General features: G+C 53.4%; 1 protein-coding gene across 2 annotated transcripts in view; it reads right to left on the bottom strand.

Annotated features, from left to right (window-relative positions):
• The window catches only part of Agap1 (ArfGAP with GTPase domain, ankyrin repeat and PH domain 1), a 474,515-nt gene that overhangs the window by 238,497 nt on the left and 211,914 nt on the right, over positions 1–24,104 (bottom strand). For both annotated transcript variants that reach the window (XM_042678805.1, XM_042678806.1), the window contains exon 7: positions 20–147. In XM_042678805.1, coding sequence (XP_042534739.1) covers positions 20–147 — 128 coding nt within the window. The remainder of the gene's footprint in view (positions 1–19; positions 148–24,104) is intronic.

Here is a 24,104-nt window from a genome sequence, read left to right as displayed (position 1 = left end):
GTCCGGCTACCTCACGCACCTGACTTATGTGCACGGCCGACACCTGTGCAGAACAGACGGAGGAGTGGCTGGGAGAGTTGGGTAAGGACTTGCAGGGGCCTATGGACAGCTGCTGCTTCTTCCTTGTGGCAACAATCTTCTGGGCGACTGTGGACAGAGACCAAACAGGTGACCGTGAGGACGGCTTCCAGGCACAAGCATCACAGCAGAGACCCTTGGATAGCTATGAGACCTCCATTTCCTTCTTCCAGTGTGCTTTAGTTGCCATTGACCATCAGAATAAGTGACACTTCCCAATGCTCCCCCTTTCCTGTCCCAGTTGAGTGTGGCCCGCAGGCAAGCTCTGGCAACGGGACAAGACTGGAAGGGCCTTGTGGCAGCTTTCCAGAATCTTCCTTGGATGAGAGCTGCCCTTTGCCCGTATCTTCCTTTTGTCCTGCATGTGCCTGAAATGCACACATCTGTCTCGGGCCCAGCAGCGATCTGGGACTCCTGGAGACGCGGGGATGGAAAGCATACTTGTCAAAAGCTGGCTGCAAAAGGGCCAGTCCCGGCCCTGCCGGCCCCGGCAGCCCACGCAGGCCACTTCTGAGCGATCGATGCACCAACAAAGGACTGGTTTCCAATCATTTGGAGCAAGGGTAGTTCCAAATTAAACAGGCAAACTAACTACTGTAAACACCTTTGAAAGTCAAAAATAGTTTTTGGGGATTCTCTTAAGAATGGCCCTGAACTCTACAGACAACAGGATAGAATTATTCACAAGAACAAGTAATTATATCAAAGATCTTTTTAAAAATGTAAATGTATTATCAGATACACTTGACAGCTTATCTTAATCAATAAGAATCTAAATTCAACCAGCCATAACTTCTCTTGGCAAATAAGCTCACTGATAAAGCATATTAGATTTAATTGGAAAGGAAGTCAACGATTAGAAAACTCTTCCTACACCAATAGGTGTCACTACAGGAAAATAACTATAGTTTTTATTTGAACAAATGTGTCTTAGGGGAGCAGCTGTAATGAAGTTCAAAATTAAGTTCAATGCTACTCAATTGTCGGCTCTGCCCAGGCTGTGGCTCCTTCCAGAGGCACCCGTGAGCGGGTTATCTCCCGGGCTGCGTTGGTAATGTGCATGGAGCCCACAAGGTGTTCACAGATCATTTCTTTTCTAAATGAACACAAGTTTATTAAGGACCTGGTTTGTCCACAGCTTATGGTTTCCATGTAAATGAATGATAGTATAAATATGATTAAGTGAAAATGCACTAGATAAAAAATGGCTCACAGAGATGAAGAAGCAGCTTCATTAGTTACATCCCACCTCCAATAGGCTTCTTATCATCCTGAAAGGATGATATCAATTAATTTATCTTCCCGTAGTGTATTGATCATAACCTTCATCAGCTAATCAGGTTTAAATTACAGAGGAATATCGCAGCACTCTGTCATTTCAAAACCATTGGCGTATTGATCAGGGGTCTTTGAAGACATATATTAGAATATTTTAAAAATCATTACATGAACTCCAAAGTTAAAGTCTAAGGTCAGATTCCAGCAAAGTATGAGTCAGAGAGGTGCACTGAAATTCCAAAGACTTTTTAAAAAGTAAATTAACCTGAATGACTTCTAATTTCTTTCTTTTCTGTAAAAGAGCAAAGAGGAGCCTTGAGGAGCATGGTACTGCATTCTGATTTTACCCCGGCTCAGGGGTGCCATCCAGCCGATGACCACATTGGCGTTAATCGCTGGGCTCAGAGGCCACGCACGGATGCCAGGGTCAGGCACGGGCTTGGACAGCATGTGGATGCTTGCTATAAACGCGTCCCAAGCAGACCAAAGATTTGAGAGACTTTCAAGGACAAGCCACATGGTATTAAAACCCCCACTTTACAAAACAGATACCAATCAGTGTCTGTCTTCTCTATGTGGAGGCCAGGAGTGACGGCCAGGGTAGAGCATCTTCACAACGAAGATGCTCACCTGACCAAGGCCAAACTTCCATCTCTGTGATGACTTGCTCTGCCACGTTAATTACAAAGCTGAAGTTATAACATCCAACAACAGGCAGCATTTATTTTTATGTGGCTATGTTTTTCTCTGCCTTATTTCTCCATTACTTGTAGGTCCTTCCAACATTCATATACAAATGGTAAGAAAATGATGTACAAATTTTTTTCTAAGATGGAAATACTGCTTTGGAACCATCACACATAAAAACAGGAAAAACCTCAGTGAAGACAGAAGTATTAGGAGGAAGAAAAGGGGGAAGGGAAGAAAGAGAGGAGAGGGAAAGAGAGGGGAGGAGAGGGGAAAAGAGGAAAAAGGGGGAGAGCGAAAGAGGGGGAGAGGGAAGAGGGGAGGAGGGGAGGAGAGAGGGAAGGTCCCGAGGGGGGCGGGTGTCCTCCCTCTGTCAGGAGAATGGAGATCTGCTCCAGACCCCATTGCTCATGGCACTCACCCCTAAGTGCTGTCGCTGTCACCTGATTTTGTCCCAGGAAGCAAGTGGGTGAATGTCCAGCTGCCTTGTGCAAACATGTCCCTAAAAGCATCCATTGGGTAGATGAAAACCAAAGTGACCCCTGTGATCCAGCACAGCACCCTGGTCCATGTGCACACGCTGCACGGAGCTCTGGGTGTGCCCACCTGCACACGCTGCACAGAGCTCTGGGCGTGTCCACAAGAACACGGTGGGGAGCGGGGTGGACAGGCGAGCTGTGCCCCTCCCTGAACACTCTCCTCAGGAGGGGAGGGGAGGCTTTCCTTTGCAAATAACACTTACAACTCTTCAGTGTTAATAAACCCAAGAATATTGTGTGCTAGGGTGCAGCTAACAGCTATTGTCTCTCAAGAATTTAGTGACTATTTTTTGTCTCTATTTTGGTCATTCAACAGATGCATTACACATTTCACATCAATATACAACAAGCATGGGTGTATATAAATGTGTACCTATGTGGGCCTATGAAAACTTGGAGACCGTGCAATCCTCGGCTTGGACAGCCCATGTGCTCTTGGACTTGGGAACCTGTCGGACTTTGCCACATGTATGAAGCTACGTCTGAAGTGGCATCAGCAGTAGGTATAGGAGATGTCTCCCCAGACCCATCTGCCTGGAGCTCCCCTCCCTCCTCTTCCTCCTCCACTGGCGCTTCTCCACAGTAACGATTTGGCTGCCATCTCTGTGCTATATGACACCCACAGCCTGGCCTGGGATCTTCCCACATGCTCCCCTTTGAGTCCACAATGCCCAGAGGCAGCCTCCGATCTCTCAAAGCTGCTCCCCTCTATTTTCAACTCAGCTGACCACACAGCCCCTGTCCCCCCAACACCTAAGACACGGACACAGGATGGCTGGCAAATGACAGATCAGGCCACCAGTGTCCTTGCCCACTGCCACCTCCTGACCCAGGACCTCTCCCCTTCCATGCTGGTCACTCAATCTCAGGAAGAGCCGGGACACAGCCCAGAGGCCAGCCACACCAAGGCAAAGCCCATCCTGACCTGGTACTGTTCGCTTGCTCTAGCGCTCAGGTTTTTCCTCTCTGCAAGGGCTGGGTTTGACACTCTTGCTACCTCCCAACACGAGCTCCAGTATGTGCCCATCTCTTCTGGAATGCACAGAAACATCAGGTGAATGCCGGGTAGCAGAGGCCTCATGCTGGAGTGGTGGCAGGTGTGAGTCAAGCCCAATCTGAGACAGACAATTCTGCAGGGAGACGTTAAGGCCAGTAACCTGCTGCTTGGGAGCAATTCTGACTACAATGTTAGGTAAGAGTTCAATAACTTTAATAAAACAATATTCTAAATGTTTACAATTGCTTTTACTTGTAAAGGTCAAAGTCAGCTGGCATGAAACGGAACCCTAACTCTCCACACACACTGGAGTTTGTGTGTACATGTGTGTGTGCATGGGTGTGATTACATACGTATACAGACAGTCTCACTCTGTATCCCAGGCTGGCCCTGAACTTGAGATCCTCCTGCCTCTGCCTCCAAAGTGTTGAAATTAGAGGTATGTGCTGCCATACCTGGTAACAAACCTACTTTAAAGAGCCTGAGATTCACTGCATACTTTGCCTCTACTTTCAGTGCTACTACTCATAGGTAATCTTTACCCTGTCTTTCACCAAAATGCTCTTCTTAAGAACCATGGAGTGGAGGGCAGGGGAGTCCCCCACAAACTCCATAAATAACACCAATCGCAGACAGTAAATCTTCAGGAACAAATAGAAGAGCCCCTAATGTCTCCACTCAGTTTTACATTACAGAAGAGTGATCATTAAACTAGCTTATTAATTAAGAAGAAATTAATTACCAAATTATGTAGTTCTGAATGTGTGACTTAGGAGGAAAAAGAAATCTGAAGTGAATATTTTCCCTTCATCATCCAAACTGCAGTGTCAATAAATGTTAGAGGAGGCAGGCATAGTAAACCCGAGCCCGGGCCTCAGTGCGCTGTGTGCTGTTATCTGAGGTCCACACGTTAGAACAGACAAGGATGGGGGAGGGACAGCACATCCACTCAAAGCTCTGGGTGCCACGTGAAGCCATGGTGCTTCAGGACCATTTGGGAGGAGGAATCTGCAGCCCTGAGCAGCTGGGAAGGCTCAGCTAGACTGTGCTGCCCCTGGAGAATGGTCAGCCTAAGATGCGGGGCACAGACCTTGACCTTGAACTTTTACAAATGCTAGGTGGGGTGCCATCAGGGAGCATCAGTGGAGAGGAACAAGGTATAAGAAAGCAGGGAGAAGAATCTAGGCAGGGAGAATAGAACCACAATTTAAGGATCTTGGATACCAGTGTGGCCACCATCCTTGAAGCCAAGTCGGAGGCACCAAAGCTGTTCAGAACAGGTGCCATGGCGCATGCTTTGGAAAGACACCTGGTGTGGGTAGATGCAAGCGAGTGCCGGGGGCTATGACTGAGCTCCAGGAGCTGGGTCTAGCTGGCTCTAGCACCCAGCTCCCACATGAGTGTTTTGAGATGTCAGTGTCTGAAGACGTGAGTCATAGCTGTGAGCTGCTGTGCCAGTTCTGCATGGTGTCTGGCGGGTATGCTGACACATCTTTTGATGATTCAAAGCTACCAAAAGGAGCTTGACTAAGAGGACGGAAGCTCAGGCAGTCTCAGTTAAAGCCTGTTTCTTTAGGTTCTATGGGGCTGTCTCCCAGGTCTGCTGGGTCTGAAGGGAGTTCATTATCCTTGTTCTAGAACAGGCTTTCTGCTTTCCCAGACACTACTGTTAAGTCAGCTCTGCATCAGCCCTATCCCTTCCAACCGCCCAGAGCACTCTGAGGGATCTTAAAGGAAGTCCCCCCAACCTCCCCATGTTTCCACAAAGCAAACATTTACACGTCAGAAATAATTTCCCAGTTAGGAGAAAATAAGAACAACGAAAGCAAAGCATCTGAGCAATAACAATGTCAAATTAGGTGCATAAAAAGGAAATGTCCTTCTCACCTTTGCTTTCTAGTTGCCAATAAAAACCCACTAAGAGCCGAGCACAGAGGCTCACACCTGTAATCCTGGCTACTCAGGAGGCTGAGATCTGAGGATCACAGTTCAAAGCCAGCCCAGGCAGGAAAGTCCGTGAGACTCTTATCTCCAATTAACCACCAGAAAACCAGAAGTGGCTCTGTGGCTCAAAGTGGTAAAGTGCTAAACTTGAGCGAAAGAGCTCAGAGACAGCACCCAGTCCCTGAGTTCAAGCCCCATCCCATGACCAATCAAATAAACAAAGAAAGAAAGAAAATGAAAATGAAACAAAATAAAACCTACTAAGAGGCTTTGGGCACAAACCAACTGCCACAGGTCCCTGTGTACCAAGTGAGCTGCTGGGAGGATGGCTTTGGTGTGAGGCTGCCCTGTGATGACTCCCCTTCCCTGCACACGTATGTGTACATATGTATGCACGTGTGTGTATGTGCATGCATGTGACTTACATTGCTAGGATGGGAATCCAGCCCAGAGCCTGACCCATGCTATCCTATGTAAGCACTCCTCCACTGAGCTAACTTCCAGCCCCCAACTATTTCAATTACATATGTCTTAAAGCAATCTTCACATCCAAGAAAGACCATGGTTAAAAAGCCATGCTTTTGTGGGGCACCAGTGTTTCGTATCTGTACTTCCAGGTACTCAAGAGGCTGAGATCTGAGGATCATGGTTTGAAGAAAGCCTGGGAGACTCATCTCTATTTAACCATCAGAAAACTAGAAGTGGTGCTGTGGCTCAATGTGACAAGCGCGCTAGCCTTGAGTGCGACAGCTCAGGACATGCAGGCCTGGCTCAAGCCCTATGACCAACAACAAAAAGCCACGCTTTAATTTCCTCTGGTGAATCAACTTTGTCCTGAAGTAATGAAGTCTGAATCCTTAATCTGAAATTCAGTTCTTGTCTGTATTCTTTTTATCTCGTTGTATTAAAACAAATTTATCTTCATTTATGTCGCAATTACCTATTAGGGTTGTTAATTTGCTGGAAATGAAGCTATTGTTTAATTGCTCCTATTAATCGGGGGATGTAAATGCCGACCGTAATAAACAGTTACCTTCAGGACGGAGCAAAGTCAAGGCTGCTGACATTGATGCTGCATTTCATAATGAAGGGGAGTCTCTCTCATGTCTAAGGAAGCTAGCTGGATTTCCCCTTCCTTCAGAGAAAAAGTGACAGTATAAAGTATTTTTTAAAAAAATAACTAAAAAACCCACACTGAAACACATAGTTTGCCCTCACTATGTGTGAATCGATCCTCATTAAAGAAATGACTCATGCTGGGGGCATCAGCTACGCGCAGCACACCCGTTTTCATGTCTTCCCAGCACATGGGTGGACAGTGGGATGGCGGACAGGGGACAGTGGGGAGTGAGATGTGGACGGAGGGACTGTGGTCAGTGGGACAGTAGACAGTGGGATGGTAGACAGGATGGTGGACAGAGGGACAGTGGGAGGGTGGACAGGATGGTGGACAGAGGGACAGTGGGATGGTGGGTGGAGGATGGCAGACAGCAGGGTGTTGGACAGCGAGATGGGGACAGCAGGGTGGAGGACAGGGGCAGTGGACAGTGGGATGGTGGACGGAGGGATGGCAGACAGCAGGACGGTGGAGAGGGATGGTGGACGAAGGGATGGCAGACAGCAGGAGGGTGGACAGAGGGACAGTGGACAGTGGGATGGTGGATGGAGGGATGGAGAGAGGGATGGTGGATGGAGGGATGGAGAGAGGGATGGTGGATGGAGGGATGGAGAGAGGGATGGTGGATGGAGGGATGGAGAGAGGGATGGTGGATGGAGGGATGGAGAGAGGGATGGTGGATGGAGGGATGCAGAGAGGGGCAGTGGATGGAGGGATGGAGAGAGGGATGGTGGATGGAGGGATGGAGAGAGGGATGGTGGATGGAGGGATGGAGAGAGGGATGGTGGATGGAGGGATGGCAGACAGCAGGGTGCTGGACAGCGAGATGGGGACAGCAGGGTGGAGGACGGGGGCAGTGGGATGATGGAGGCATGGTGGACAGTACAGTGGGAGACAGCAGGACAGTGGGACAATGGAGAGACAGTGGGCAGAGGAGCAGTGGACAGTACAAAGTGGGATGCAGGACAGCATGCCAGTAGACAGCAGGACAATGGACAGTGGGACAACAGGCAGCAGGATGGTGGACAGTGGGCAGCAGGATGGTGGATGGAGGGATGGTGGACAGTGGGCAGCAGGATGGTGGATGGAGGGATGGTGGGCAGCGGGATGGTGGATGGAGGGATGGTGGGCAGCAGGATGGTGGATGGAGGGATGGTAGACAGCAGGATGGTGGATGGACGGATGGTGGGCAGCAGGATGGTGGATGGAGGGATGGTGGGCAGCGGGATGGTGGATGGAGGGGTGGTGGACAGTGGGCAGCAGGATGGCGGATGGATGGATGGTGGACAGCAGGATAGTTGAGGGATGGTGGACAATGGACAGCAGGATGGTGGAGGGATGGTGGACAGTGGGCAGCAGGATGGTGGATAGAGGGATGGTGGGCAGCAGGATGGTGGATGGAGGGGTGGTGGGCAGCGGGATGGTGGATGGAGGGGTGGTGGGCAGCGGGATGGTGGATGGAGGGATGGTGGGCAGCGGGTTGGTGGATGGAGGGGTGGTGGGCAGCAGGATGGTGGATGGAGGGATGGTGGGCAGCGGGATGGTGGATGGAGGGATGGTGGGCAGCGGGATGGTGGATGGAGTGATGGTGGGCAGCGGGATGGTGGATGGAGGGGTGGTGGGCAGCAGGATGGAGGGATGGTGGGCAGCAGGATGGTGGATGGAGGGGTGGTGGGCAGCAGGATGGTGGATGGAGGGTTGGTGGACAGTGGGCAGCAGGATGGTGGATGGAGGGGTGGTGGACAGTGGGCAGCAGGATGGTGGACAGTGGGCAGTGGGATGGTGGATGGAGGGATGGTGGGCAGCGGGATGGTGGATGGAGGGGTGGTGGGCAGCAGGATGGAGGGATGGTGGGCAGCAGGATGGTGGATGGAGGGATGGTGGGCAGCAGGATGGTGGATGGAGGGGTGGTGGACAGTGGGCAGCAGGATGCTGGACAGTGGGCAGCGGGATGGTGGATGGAGGGATGGTGGGCAGTGGGATGGTGGATGGAGGGGTGGTGGGCAGCAGGATGGTGGATGGAGGGATGGTGGGCAGCGGGATGGTGGATGGAGGGGTGGTGGGCAGCGGGATGGTGGACTGTGGATGCAGTCCTGATAGTGCACTAGGGCTGCAGCCTGCGAAGGACACAGGAGCCCCCACTGAGCCACAGATGGAGACTGTGGTCTTCTCTCTGAGATGGTCATCTCTGAGAAGCAGCTCGGCACACCCGCACTCAGGACTGCCCATGGCCAGCTAAGCACACCTCAGCAGTGGCTCTACTTTGCTCGCACTTTACCCTGACCCCCCGGTGAGGACGGGGTTGCCAGGGCTCTCTCTGAGACGCCATCTCAGATTCCACAGGGTCTCTGGTATCAACAGAACTCCCCCCAGTCTGTCAGCTGGTGAACTTTCTAAGGTGCACTAATGGCACTGATGGACCGACCATTAACCACCTCCCTCCTCACCCCATCCTGCTCCTCCTTCCCACTCACCCCTGTGCCTTCTCCTTTTCTGACATGCCCAACACCTGTCCAAACCCCTCACAGAGCATGTGGTCCCTGACATACAATGCCAAGACTCAGAGCTGGTTTTCTTCTTAGCATACATCTCCAACTGGGCACCTTCAAACCTGCCAGCAACAGGTCTCCATTCACCCCAGCAGAACGCCAGCCCGAAGGACCTGTCCTGTGCCTGACACTCTGCATCTCTATGGTTTGCTGCGGGTCAACTCTAGCTCGTGCTACGCTTTTCTGGGTATTTGCGGGGCTATGGAGCTGTGTACAAACATGGCCCCTGTAAACCGCTCATCCCACTGGGGCAGGTCCCAACCATGAGGTTGGGTCAGATTCATGATTCCTACAAGGCCTGCCCTACCCATGGGGAGCACCACTAACACCAATGAGCTAGGAAGGCCCAGAATGCTCTCAGATCTGTTCTTTGTCCCACAATGCTCTTGGCCATGCTCTAGACACTCTTGGCCTTGATCTAGAACACATGATGCTCTTGGCCTTGCTCTAGGACCATGGCGCTCTTGGCCTTGCTGTAGGACCATGGCACTCTTGGCCTTGCTCTAGGACCATGATGCTCTTGGCCTTGCTCTAGGACCATGGCGCTCTTGGCCTTGCTGTAGGACCATGGCGTTCTTGGCCTTGCTCTAGGACCATGGCACTCTTGGCCTTGCTCTAGGGCCCACGATGCTCTTGGTCTAGCTTTTGGTCCTAGGATGCTCTTGGCCTTGCTCTAGGACCATGATATGCTTGGCCTTGCTCTAGCTCCCAGGATGCTCTTGGTCTCTCTCTCCTGGCTCCACAGTGCTCTTGGCCATAATCTTGGTGAGTAATCAGTGTTCAACAAGGCCCCAAGGAAACTGGCAAGATGCTAAGTGGTTCTTGTTTATACAGAATTGGCAGCTTTTCCCTTTCAAGGAAAGGTTTTTTTTTTTTTAAATCAGTGGTGGGACCTGAACTCTGGGCCTGGGTGCTGTCCCTCAGCTTTTCAGCTCAGCGCTAGTGCTCTACCACTTGAGCCACAGTGCCACTTCCAGCTTTTTCTGCTTATGTGGTGCTGAGGAATCGAATCCAGGGCCTCACGCATGCGAGGCAAGCTCTCTACCACAGAGCCACCTTCCCAGCCCCTCAAGGAAAGCTCTTTAACTATACCTTTTAGCAGGCTTGCTCCCTACCAGTGAATCCTTAGTTACATCACTGACCAGCTACCTTTGTGCCCAACAGACTTGCTGGAGATCACAGATTACAGACAAAGAGAAATGGGGAGGCCAGCCAGGAGAATGCTGAGGACACCTCTTGCCTTCCCTGTCCGAGCATCCTGCAGGAGAGATTTTCATGCAACTTCCTGGCCTTGTTTTCCAAGGTCTTAGGGGGCAGCACTCATGAATCTGGGCTCCACACTGCAGACCTACTTCTCTTCAGCTGCCTTGAGTTCAGGCCATGCCCTAGCTCACTCAGGCCCATGTGCCAGGGGAAAGCTAACAGTGCCACCGAGAAAGGGTTAGAAAGAAGGCAGGAATCACGTGCAAGAGGAGAACTTCAAGAAATTATAACTACTACTGCCGAGACACGAGAACATCGCCTAACGCGGGAAAACATCCAGGCAGGCGGCTGAAATCTGGGGAAAGCATTTGCACCTGAGCGCAGACAGTAATTAGTACACAATGATGGGAAGGTTCTGAAGGATCCAGAAACCGGGAGTGTGTGGCTGGGGCAGCCCCTGTGCATCCAACTCTGGCCTAGGATGAGCGAGGAGAGGAATCGAGGAGGCAGTGGGCAGTGGCAAGCCAGCTCCACCGGCCAGCACCTTGCCCTGTGTCCAGCTAAAGGGTCCCAAGACGGCGATGGCTCAGGGTGAAAGCAGCTTGTAGCATGTGCTGGCAAGAGCCATCCCAGAGACCCAGGAAGATGGAATGAGGCTGGGCAGAGGTCCGGGCTTTTGGACCCACAAAGTCCAGACACTTGTGGAGACTCTCCTGTGGGCTGGACCTCTGGTGGGGGCTTACAGAGCATAGACCCTCACCTGCTCAGGAGTCAGGGGCCTCTCGTCTTCTGTATCTGCTACAACAAGGATAGAAATCTGGGCACCACTTCGCTCGGTGTCTAGTGAGCATTCATTATTATTCTACTTAAATAATGAAATCATTAAACCTCCTAGCACTTCTGATCAGTTCAAACAGCTTCATAGAGAAATATGTAAGAAGCATCAACTAGAGATCTTATGACTACACACTGCTCCTTTCTTTTGGGGATAAGGCTCAAGCAGAATTGAATGTGTGCAGACGCTTATTGGAAAACGTGTAGCATATCGAGTGCTACAATTAAACCCGGTGCAAATGTGCTCAAAAGGCCAGGAGATGATTAACTTTCTCCCTCACTACTGTTTTGCAAGTTGGATGCAAATGAGGGCTGGCCAGGTCCAGTCTAAGCCGATGAACATGCCCGTACACTGGCAATGCAATTTAGACGGGAGACAAGGATCTGAAGGATAAATGGCTTAAACAAAGAGAGGAAAAATGAACCTGTCACTTCTCCCCAACTCATCAAGCTGTCTCTGGGAGGACGCTGATGACTCTGGAGCAGAACTGCTTCTGACACCTCCGGAGATGAAGGCTCGCCCCGTAATTCTCTAGTCTGCTTGGCGAGGCCTCTCCCACACTTCCTGAACCAGAGAAGAGGAAGGGGTTTCGCATTTCCCATCCGCTGGTTTTTAAAAGGCCAGGGTACAGGTTATGAAATAGACCATCACACCTTGTCACTGCAGTCAAAGATCTAGGATTGATGCAAAGGAAGGTGTGACATAAACACTCGCAGCCTGTGTGGACCTCAGAGACCATGCCGTGCAGGCGGTTGGGATGAGGGTTTGGAAACATGGAGAAGAAGGCCTTTCAGTCACACAGGGCCAGGGGTCACAGGCCACAGGAAGAGACTTGTCCTGGGGTCCTCGAGAAAGACCCGCAATGGTCAGGAGTCGTTTCTCTTTCCAGACTCCAAGCACCTGACAAGGCTAGGTGTGGCCAGTCCTGCCAGGTCCACTCTGCCATCGGAGATGCACAGGGGTGCAGAACAGACAGCAAGAGACTTCTCCAACCTTCCACGTTTTCCTTCAGACAGCTTTTAACTTGCAAGACAAAGGGACTTCTCTCTCCAAACTGAAGCTGTTTTCCTGTCTCCAGAAATAATTATTCTTACAACAATTTCCCTAAGAAAGAGATTCTCTTCCTGAAGTGGGGGAGAGGTCACGGGTGGAACCTGAGGAAAGGATTTGCCTCTTTCTCGGCTCTGCTAATCCTGAGCCAGCCATGGGGCCTTGCAGGGTAGGCCTCTCTGACAGTGACACACAGGTTGAATTATACAACGTATTGTGATACAATTAGGAAGAAGGATGAGATGACAAAACAGATTTCCACTTGGTCTTCGCCAGGGCTTCTCGCATTAAGTTACTGGAATACCCCCTCCCCCGTTAATTATTATTGCTTAAGTGGCACCCGGCTCCTCTGACAGAGTTCCAACAGGCAAGTTCTGTCTTCCTGGTACTTTGGTGCACAATTAATTTGAAGCTGGAGTTAACTCGAAGGTCTAGCTCATTCTTTTGCATACATCGCTATGGCTACTGAAGAGTTAAGTACGTAGCAGGGAGAAACTTTTTTTCTTAAGTTTTTTTCTTCTCCTTTAAAAAGAAATCAAATTTACCAATTGCCACTGTGATTACAGCACCTCAGATAATTAAAAAGGATCTAAATCTAATTTTATTTACATTTAGAATACCTGAGGTCATCTCCGATCAAGATTTCACATTTGTGACTAATAATGTCTCAGTGTTAATTAGAGTTCAGCAGAGAATGCGGATTGATTTTTGGACCTGTATCTGTAGTGGCTTAGCGACAGGGAGGAATCGAAGCATCTGACAGGACACAGCAGTTTTTACAAATGGTTTTTTTTTTTTTTTTTTTTTTGGGGGGGGGGGGTTGGTCATGGGGCTTGAACTCGGCCTGGGCACTGTCCCTGCGCTCTTTAGCTCAAGGCAAGCACTCTACCACTTGAGCCACAGTGCCACTTCCGGTTTTCTAGTGGTTTATGGGAGATAAGAGTCTCACGGAATTTCCTGCTCGGGCTGGCTTTGAACCGTGATCCTCAGATCTCAGCCTCCTGAGTAGCTAGGATTACAGGGGTGAACTACCAGTGCCCGGCTTGAAGTTCTTCAAAGAATCACATGTGCCTTTTAATTCTGGAAAGTCTCCCTCACAAGAAAACGGCAGTGGGCCATGGTACCTCTGTGGTCGCATCTCTATCTGTGAGAAAGTACACACATTAAATATACCTGGACCGGCTTTCACATAAGGTATCTTCAGTGACAGTTAAAACGTAGTGAGTTGTTGTACAAGCATGTGTATGAACGTGTCAGTACTCAAATGAGTGCAGGGCAAATGGGCACAGTACCACTTGAACTAAGGGTCTCATGGTTCTTGCCTGGGTTGGCTTCAAACTTTGGCCTTCCGCTCTCAGCTTCCTGGGTAGCTAGGATTACAGGCGTGAACTACAGGCACTGGTTTCTCCCTAGGTTTCTGTAATAGTTTTTAAACAAAAAGCGGTCAGTGAACACCCCTTCTTCGCCGCCTCACTTTGTGTCTCGTGTCCAGCTGCGCTTGCTGTACTGCAGCCCTACCTGCCCCTCTCGCTCCTCCATGTGTGCCAACTTAGCTTGCATCAACCCTATACAGTGCAGTGCAGAGCTCACGCACTACCTGGAGTTCTGGAAACTAGCATAAACACTATGGAAGGCAAAACGTTTGGCTTGTACGTTCTGTGCCTTTTGACAAATGCCCTGTGGAGAGGAACATATCCTCCCAGTGGAGACCCTTTGCTGTCACCACCCACCAGCCCGGGAGCCAGGCTCGTCTCCTGACGTTTTCGTGGTGGTTAGTTTGCTTGCTGTAAAAGTTCACATCAACAGAACTCTTTCGTGAGTCTGCTTCTTTTCCACTAGTGCCAAGCCTTGCAGATTCATCCATTAGCAAGTTTTCACACTAACGTCATCGCCGACCTACCACGTCACCAGACCCGTGTAAGACAAGGCCTCTTCTCAGTGATCCAGGGCCCCTCCTTGCAGCACTCCGCTGCACGGTGATATCCTGCCACAGAGTTACGCACAGTGCTCAGTAACTTCCCTGGTCTTGCCAAACCAGGAGAGGAACCAAGTTTGCATATTTTCAGAGTGCTACTGCCAGACCTGCTTTAACTAAGGATATAGAAGTTTTAATGGTACATAACAAGTTTATTACAATTCTTCAGATCATAAATTCAAAGTGAAATGAAAGCTTTCATTTCATTTAAGATGATACTGTTCATTAACAAAAAACTGAGGTATACTGTCCTCAACTCAGGGAGAGGACAATATTTAAGAGGTCCAGGTGTGGCGGCTTACACCTATAACCCCAGCTACTCAGAAAGTACAGATCAGGCGACTATGGCTTGAGTCCAGCCCAGGAAAAAAAGATAGCAAGATGCTGATCTCAATCAACAGTGGAGGATGGTGCCATGCTCCGTGCTATTGAGAAAGCAGAGGTTGGAAGTCAAGTTTGCAGCTGATCCTGAGCAAAAGCAAATCCCTACCTGAAAAATAAACTAAGAGCACAATGTGCTGTGGATGTGGCTCCACTGGGAGAGCACCTGCCCAGCAGGTGCAAGGCTCTGAGTTCAAACCCAGTACCCACCCCACCTCCAAGAGCACATAGTGGACATTTTGAGATGAAAGAGCCAAGTTCTAGGCTCATCACACTGCACTGTACACCCTTACATGCAAGCAGGCCACCAAAAATGAAATCTGCCACCCACTAGTTTAAAAAACTAAAAACCAGAATAAGAATAAATAACCGTATAATTCTATGTTCTCTGGCTGCCATGTGATGCCGGCTCTGGAGATGGGGTTACTCAACACCACCAGCCGAGGCTCTGGAGATGGAGTTACTCAACACTCCCAGCCAAGGCTCTGGAGATGGAGTTACTCAATACTCCCAGCCAAGGCTCTGGAGACGGGGTTACTCAACAATATCAGCCAAGGCTCTGGAGATGGGGTTACTCAACACCACCAGCCAAGGCTCTGGAGACGGGGTTATCAACAATATCAGCCAAGGCTCTGGAGATGGGGTTACTCAACACCACCAGCCAAGGTTCTGGAGATGGGGTTACTCAACAATATCAGCCAAGGCTCTGGAGATGGGGTTACTCAACAGCAGCCAAGGTTCTAGAGACGGGGTTACTCAACAATATCAGCCAAGGCTCTGGAGACGGAGTTACTCAACAACAGCAGCCAAGGCTCTCCGGGGCCTCAAAGCTCCACATGGCCCTTCCTGTGGAAGGTGGGAAAGGAGCAGGGTGAGCTGTCGCTGCGTGCCTCTCCGGGAGGAGTGTGGAGGGAGAGAAATGGGAACTGCCTGTGTGGCTCACCAGGTTCGCACAGGAAGCGAAGCCCCTCCTTCCTGTGGCACAGCGCACAGCACACGCAGGTAAGCCACGCAACCACGCATGCGTGTGTAAGCCATATACCAGACAGGTTTCCTTACCAGCCATTCTAGGGAAGCTTTAGGGAAATCTTTTTTTTTTTTTTGGGGGGGGGGGGAGCCAATGCAAGTGATTAACAAGAACTCAAGGTTGTGAGGAATTAACCCAAACCACTGGCACTGGACATGGGGCTGGCGGGGATCTGAAAGCAGTGTTCTCAAAACACTGGTGGCTCCGCTAAAAATACACCTGTGATTAAGACACAAGAGCAAAAGGCAAAGTACAAGTGCAGGAATTTAACGGCCGCTGATGCCCGTGCCCAGTGGAGGTTAGAGTGCTGGGTAGATGTTTCCATTCCCAAACCAAATGTGAATCAGAATAGAAGATAAAGCAATCTCACACCTGCATTTTCTAAGCAGATTTCTGATTTGATGCAAAAAGTAGAAGAAGTGGAAGAGAATACACAAGTCCTGAGGGGGAGCAAAGATACCCTTCAAATATGCCCAGCTATGGCACACCAGCTGGAAGCCTCTCAGCTCTGTGTCTTGCCCGCAGTGTATGCAGCCTAGCCGTATCTGGACCTCTCCTGGGCTACAGGGCCTGCTCCGTAGAGCAGGCCCTGCTGTCCAGGTACAGGCCTCAAAACCCCCCATCCACAACTGATACAGCCTAGCAGCAGCCAAAGGCAACACCCTATATCACTTGGTCTTGGTGAAAGGAAACCGCAGATGCCAGGATGGACAGGCATGGCTTACCCCTCCTCTATCTACCAAAGCCCCACGAGAGCTCCAGGAGCCCTGCGGTCTTCCATTAGAGATGTCTGAGAAGATGGCTTACAGTCCCTGAAGCAAATGGCTCTGGGAAGAACCTGCCGTTCCTAAACAGCAGCCACTGCTCTTGCAGTGAGGGCTCCCTTCCTGAGCCCCCATGTTAGAACCAAGAGCAACTGGGTATGGCCTGCTCACCAAGGCCTCCAGAGGTCTAAGGGATGGCAAACCAGGAGGGACCCATGTCCAGTGAGAACCAGGAATGGACAGTGTCCAGCAAGAACCAGGAATGGACAGTGTCCAGAGAGAACTAGGAAGGGACAGTGTCCAGCGAGAACCAGGAAGGGACAGTGTCCAGCGAGAACCAGGAATGGACAGTATCCAGCGAGAACCAGGAAGGGATAGTGTCCAGCGAGAACCAGGAATGGACAGTGTCCAGTGAGAACCAGGGACAGTGTCCAGCGAGAACCAGGAAGGGACAGTGTCCAGCGAGAACCAGGAAGGGACAGTGTCCAGCGAGAACCAGGAAGGGACAGCGTCCAGCGAGAACCAGGAAGGGACACTGTCCAGTGAGAACGAGGAAGGGACAACGTCCAGCGAGAATTAGGAATGGACAGTGTCCAGTGAGAATTAGGAATGGACAGTGTCCAGCGAGAACCAGGAATGGACAGTGTCCAGCGAGAACCAAGAAGGACCAGCGTCCAGCAAGAACCAGGAAGGGGCAGTGTCCAGCAGGAAGGGACAGTGTCCAGCAGGAAGGGACAGTGTCCAGCAGGAAGGGACAGCGTCCAGCAAGAACCAGGAAGGGACAGTGCCCAGCAGGAAGGGACAGTGTCCAGCGAGAACCAGGAAGGGACAGTGCCCAGCAGGAAGGGACAGTGTCCAGCGAGAACCAGGAAGGACCAGCGTCCAGTGAGAACCAGGAAGGGACAGTGTCCAGCAGGAAGGGACAGTGTCCAGCGAGAACCAGGAAGGGACAGTGTCCAGCAGGAAGGGGCAGCGTCCAGCGAGAACCAGGAAGGGACAGTGTCCAGCAGGAAGGGACAGCATCCAGCGAGAACCAGGAAGGGACAGTGCCCAGCAGGAAGGGACAGTGTCCAGCGAGAACAAGGAAGGACCAGCATCCATTGAGAACCAGGAAGGGACAGTGTCCAGCAGGAAGGGACAGCGTCCAGCGAGAACCAGGAAGGGACAGTGTCCAGCGAGAACCAGGAACAGACAGTGTCCAGTAAGATCAGAACTGGACAGTGTCCAGCGAGAATCAGGAATGGACAGTGTCCAGCAAGAACTAGGAAGGGACAGTGTCCAGGGATAACCAGGAAGGAAGTGTCTAGTGAGAATCTGGTACTTTCTGGAAGCAGGTGTGGTCTCCAGTTGAAACTAGAGTTTTCATTTGTGGCTTTCTGGCCTCTAAGTATGTAACCGTCATAACATCTATAATTCATCACAGAAACGGCATCCTAGAGCATTTATTATAAATCTTACCAACACAGAAGGCCTCTTTGGACTTTAATCATTTGCTAACAGTTACAATAAGATTGTATTAAAAATTTAAACTGCCCTACTTAAGCAATTTACCTTCAAACGTCCATTGGCAGGGAATGAATCGGAGGGTAGGGATGTCGGACCCGTGGCCAGATTTATGGCATGGAAGACTATTTCCCCTGATATAGCTCTGATCAGTGAAGTCTAATGACTTTAGTTTTATTACTTCTTAAGCACTTAATGGGAAAATTTAGACATTTTCACAAGACTGAGCTTCAACAAGAATGGTACATTTAAAAAATGACAGGTAGAGAAAGGTCTAGGAGATTACTTTAGACAGACCCAGATTAAATACAATCAGTTGGAATTTTAAGCAATGACGACTATCACAGGCTTGCCTCTACCATTATTAGTTTGAGGGTCTTTTTTTTTTTTTTTAAGCTCTCTTAAATAATAGTCCAGAGGATATTTAGCAAAGAGTAACCGTGGAGAATTTTATTGTTACACATGTAAAATTTTAAAGCCATTTAAAAACCCCACAGTATTTAATTTTTTTCCCCACACTTATAAACCACCTACCACAGAGAAGTTACAGGGCCAACGCTGTAATTATCTCACCGTAATTACCCAAGGCTGGAGATCAAGTGCTCACGGTCGGCGGGAGAGCTACCTGCACTACCTTCAGAAGCAAATCTAAAAGTTTTCCTTCACTCCAAGCCCCCACCCCTGCACCGCCGCCCGCCGCTGCGGTCCCCCAGACTTCAATTAAAGCCAAGACAGCGATCCTATCCATCACCCAAGATTATAAATTTCGTATCTTTCTCATTAGCTACACTGTTGCACAGCGTAAATATAAACATACCTTGGCACGGGGCTGTAAATTACGGATCTGAGCGGCTCTACCGGCGCAGAAGGTAAGGGGTGATGTGGGCGCACCTCCGTGTGCTCTGACACGGACGCTGATTTACACATCTCAAAAATTAAAATAAAAAACGGCCAGGAGTCACACTGACAGCAGCTCTCTTTGAGTTTGTTTATTTGGCTTAAAACTGGTAATGACCTGTCTTTATTAGTATGACTAAGTTTTATGTGCGAAATCCAATTTTCTGTGGAAATACATTTTTTTGCTGCATCTGCCAATAATTTCTTTTGCAGTTACCTGTAGCTACTAATATTCGAAAACCTAAATTCCTAGCTGACATGTTAGAGAGACAAGAAACCCAACAAACTATTTTCTTCTGGGACCAACCGGAACGCAGCTGTGGGGAGAGCCGGGCAGAAGCCCGGGGGCCCGGGCGCGCTCCGAAGGGCCTCCTCCCGGGGTTTCCCTAAGGACGCCGTGCTGACCTAATGCAGACCGGGCGGCGCGGCTTCTCCTAAGTACAGACCTCAGACTGCCGCTGAGCATGGTTGGCTGGGCAGCAAGTAGGCACGGGAGTTGGGCAGCCGAGGCTGATTCACGGCGAGCCTCGGTCTTCCATCGCAGCCACTCCCTGCCGCACCTGGTCAATCGCCTCTCTCAGACGGGAACGGACGCCCCACAGGGCGCGCATCTCCACCGGAAGCAAGCCACCCAAAGGCGAGCTGTCAACCAGGCCCCACGGCCTTCCCTGCCATGGTGGCACTGCCCCCTGGTGGTCCGCCCCGGACTCACCCGGCTTGCGACAGCTGAGGGCTGGGCCTTGGTTTCAGCGCGCGTCCGCTCAACTGGAAATAGGGAGAGCCTCAAGCGAGTGAGCTGTGAGGAGGAAGACGTACTTCCTATGCGATGAAATGCGCGCCGAGGGCAACCGTGACTTATGCCCAGGTTAAAAACCACCCAAGAGACACAACGGCGAAACAGTGCGGCCGGCCGGGAGTGGGCGACCCCGGAGGTAGAGCGGGAGGGGCACCCGTGCGCAGCTCCCCGGAGGAACGCCCGCACGCCAGGGAGCGGGCCTGCAGGCCTGAGACACCCCAACACCCGGGCGGAGGGCGGGGCGAGGGGTCCAGCGCCCCCAGCATCCCACCCATAAGGACCTCTAGTGACCAGCCGTGCAGTGAACGCCGGTAACCACCCCCGGGGCCCAACGGCGCAATCCTCCCCCCCTGCGCCCAAGCCGTGTGTGCCCGCGGGACCGACGGCGTCGCGGTGTCACTCCGCGTCAGCCAGGACGCCGAGCGTGGGCCACAGCGTGGCTCCCCAGGCCACCAGGCCTGTGCTCGGCGGAGCCGCGGAGACCTGTCGGTGCTCTGTCGGGGGTGCACCCTGGCCAGGGCCCACCACCGCTGCCACTGCGGGCAGCGGGGCTGCCAGTGCCCGACTGGGGCGGGAGGAAGCCCGCTAACGGGGGTCCTGCAGAGCTGCCGCTCCCCCGCGCGTGCCGCTCCCCCGTGGGTGCCGCTCCCCCGCCGCGTGCCGCTCCCCCGTGCGAGCCGCTCCCACGCCGTGTGCCGCTCCCCGGTGCGAGCCGCTCCACCGCCGTGTGCCGCTCCCCCGTGCGAGCCACTCCCCCGTGCGTGCCGCTCCACCGCCGCGTGCCGCTCCCACGCCGCGTGCCGCTCCCCCGTGCGAGCCGCTCCTCCATGGGTGCCGTTCCCCCGTGCGTGCCGCTCCCCCGCCGCGTGCCGCTCCCCCGTGGGTGCCGCTCCCCCGTGGGTGCCGCTCCCCCGTGGGTGCCGCTCCTCTGCGCGTGCCGCTCCTCCGTGCGAGCCGCTCCCCCGTGGGTGCCGCTCCCCCGCACGTGCCGCTCCCCCGTGGGTGCCGCTCCCACGCCGCGTGCCGCTCCCCCGCGCGTGCCGCTCCCCCGTGGGTGCCGCTCCCCCGCCGCGTGCCGCTCCCCCGTGCGAGCCGCTCCCACGCCGTGTGTCGCTACTCCGTGGGTGCCGCTCCTCCATGGGTGCCGCTCCCCCGCCGCGTGCTGCTCCCCCGTGGGTGCCGCTCCCCCGTGGGTGCCGCTCCTCCGTGGGTGCCGCTCCTCCGCGCGTGCCGCTCCTCCGCGCGTGCCGCTCCCCCGTGGGTGCCGCTCCCCCGCCGCGTGCCGCTCCTCCATGGGTGCCGCTCCCCCGTGGGTGCCGCTCCCACGCCGTGTGTCGCTACTCCGTGGGTGCCGCCCCCCCGCCGCCCCCACTCACAGCTCAAACCTGCTGGAAACGCCTGGCTCTGCATCCTCGCCGCTTGCCTCACCGGGGCCAGGGTGGTGGGAGGAGGCGCGCAGATGGGGCACCTTGAGGTCTGGGAAAAGGGGCTCTGAGCTGGTGTGGACACTGGAGGGGCAGGCAGGACCTGGCTGGCAGCAGCACAGCAGTCCTGAGCGCCCCGGGTTCAAGATGTACAAGGGGCGGGGACAGGGGGCGGGGCGGGGACAGGGGGCAGGGCGGGGACAGGGGGCGGGGCGGGGACAGGGGGCGGGGCGGGGACAGGGGGCGGGGCGGGGACTGGGGCGGGGCGGGGACAGGGGGCGGGGGGCGTTCCCCCGGGGAGGCCCTCCCTACAGACACTCAGAGGCAGATGTGAGGGATCCGCGTCCATCTGCTCATCCGCTGGGGCGCCGTGTGGCAGGGCCAGGGAGCTGCCACCATGGCGGGTGCTAGGGAGCCACTCCGGCCTCGTGGAGCAGGAGAGAGCGCGCCCGAGCCCTGTGGCAGACAGGCACGGAGCCCGAGCCGCAGAGATTTGGAGCTGGGTCACCCACTGGCCGCAAGATGTGGGAAGTTAACAAGAAACGAGGCCTCTGACTGGGAGGTCCCGGGGTGCAGGCTGATGACAGGAGCCGGTCCCCGGCCTGGCAGGGCTGCCCGGACCCTCTCCCCACGCAGTAAGCCACTCATGGGGGGTTAACTGCACACGGGATTCAAACAAACAGATCCGCCTTCTGGCCCGCTGGCCTACCGAGCGCAGTGGCTTCCTGAGAGGGGCGTGGCACCCACAGCAGCACCGCACAGTTGCAGTCCCTGAGCCTGAGCAGTCCCCGGGCCGGATCAGTCCCCGGGCCGGAGCAGACCCCGGGCCGGAGCAGTCCCCGGACAGGAGCAGACCCCGGGCCGGAGCAGTCGCCGGGCCACCGCAGTCCCCGGGCCGGATCAGTCCCCGGGCCACGGCAGTCCCCGGGCCGGAGCAGTCCCCGGGCCGGAGCAGACCCCGGGCCGGAGCAGACCCCGGACCGGAGCAGACCCCGGGCCGGAGCAGACCCCGGGCCGGAGCAGGTCCCAGTCTGCGCCTCTCGGGGGCGCTCTCGGAAGGCGCCAGAGGAAAGCTCTCGGTCAGGGGCTGGCAGCCAGACAGATCAAGCCAGGAACAGAAGAACAAGTCCAGCCTCGGACTCCATCCCGCGCCCGCTCTGCAGCCAGCACCCGAATTCGTCAGGAAGCCCTGAAATTCCTCCCAGCTGCTAGCCTTTGCAGTACTTCCGAGAGTCCTGGCTCGCTGGCTGTGTGGAGAATTTAAGACGCAGGGGGAGTCGCCCCAACAGCTCGCCACCCCCCTACAGCGTCCTAGACGAGCGAGCGCGGTGGAAGCCGCAGGCAGCGCACCAGGCCTCGCACGCGCCGGGCGGGGGCTTCTCGGTGGTCAGGGATTGTTAGGCGTCTGTCGCCTGGCACAGACGACGCCAGGCTCTCACAGAACACAAGCTCTCATCAGGGCTGCTCCCCGCCCGTGCTCAGTCTTTGCTGAATGGAGGTCTTGAGAGGATGAACTGGATCAGAATCGGGTCACTTTTTGTAACGGGTAGATGCTGCGTGTCCACGTCTTCCAGGCAAGCTCCGGATGTAGCTGTGTGCCCTCAGCAGGCGCTTCCCGTGCCAGGGCTGGGCCGCGGCCTGTGGAGGTCCCGTGGCTCAGTCCCCCACTGATCTTCACGGACCACAATGCTGGAGTGCTGGGCTGGGGTGATCGAGCAGCATCTGGGATGAGGACCTACAACCCTGCCACTGGTCGCACTCGGGGACAAACATCTTCACATAATTAACTAGACCCTTAAGAGAAACCTGGTACATCACGCCATGAGCAAAGTTACAGGAGCCTCTAGGCTCCGGGGTGCTTCACTTACTTCAACTATTTCCTAAAAATAGAGCACTCCCACATGAGCTTTGCTCCCGGAACCTCTGATAAATCTGTTTCCACTTTCCACAGGGCGCGCCAAACACGGACAGCCAAGTGTCAATGAACGAGGAAGGTCAGAGGGACACTTCATTGGCTAATTGTCGTGGTACGGATGTTAACAGCAAGCCTACCTAAACAAAGGGGTACGATGTCATCTGAAAAGTTATTCTGTCTCACATGACTGTAGAAAAGTCAAACAATAAAACGTGAAGTGGAACAAGACTTACAATGAGAGAATATTGACTTCGACACTCACACACAACTGCTTCCTAGTGACCTACAAGCCATCTCATGGCGATTCTCCAGTTTTTACGTTGTTTCCTGCAGTGCTGGGATCAACTCCAGGGCTTCTTGTATGCTGGACAGGAGCTACACCCAGCTGCATCAATTTCACTTTGGCTTTTCCTCCTCTGCTGGACGGGCAGCTGCAGGGTACTGGCAAGGAAGACCAAGCCAGCACCCCCCTCCGCTGCCCACAGTGTGCTGCCAGGCCAGTGCGTGGTCAGGGCCGAGGGTGCTCTGAGGAGGAGCCCTGAGGAGGCACACAGACATGGCAGCAGGGAAACTGTGTGGTGAAGCTACAAGAGACTCTCAGCTAGAGTCCACGGGAGAGATGTCCAGGAAGAGGGACGCCAGGAGCAGGCACCTAATATGCATTCTGGAGATATTAGGAAATCTGCCAAGGTCTGTATGCTGAAACCGTATAGATGAATGCTTTCCACACTGCATTTAAGCAGACGCAGCTTCTCCCATAAGAGACCCATGAGGGCAGTCTGGCTGGCTACAAAGATGGAGCCAGTTGCTCTGCCTTCACTGGACACTGGCCCGCAAGGCTGCTCCTTCTGCCAGCCCCAAACAGGAGCATGCCGGGTGTCAGCTCAGGTCCTGGAGGGACGTGTGCATGCCAACCCTGCACAGCCCGCCTCAGCAGGTGGATGCAGGCAGAGGCCCCGCCCCCCTTTGGTATTCCGGCTCCCAGGCGCTAGGAAGCATTCTCTTGGGCACTGACAGTGGCCGCTGAAAGCCGCCCTCCCCCAGGCGCCCCACACACTGGCAAAGTCAACACTCATGCTTCCGGTCTCTTCCTCATGAGCCGCTGGCACACTGCTGTTCCAAGGACTGAAAATTAATTATACACC

The sequence above is a fragment of the Dipodomys spectabilis genome, unplaced genomic scaffold, assembly GCF_019054845.1.
Source record: "Dipodomys spectabilis isolate Male_0828 unplaced genomic scaffold, ASM1905484v1 ptg000049l, whole genome shotgun sequence".
NCBI lineage: Eukaryota > Metazoa > Chordata > Mammalia > Rodentia > Heteromyidae > Dipodomys > Dipodomys spectabilis.
The sequence above is the reverse complement of the archived record's forward strand: the minus strand, read 5'-3'. Positions and strand labels throughout refer to the sequence as shown.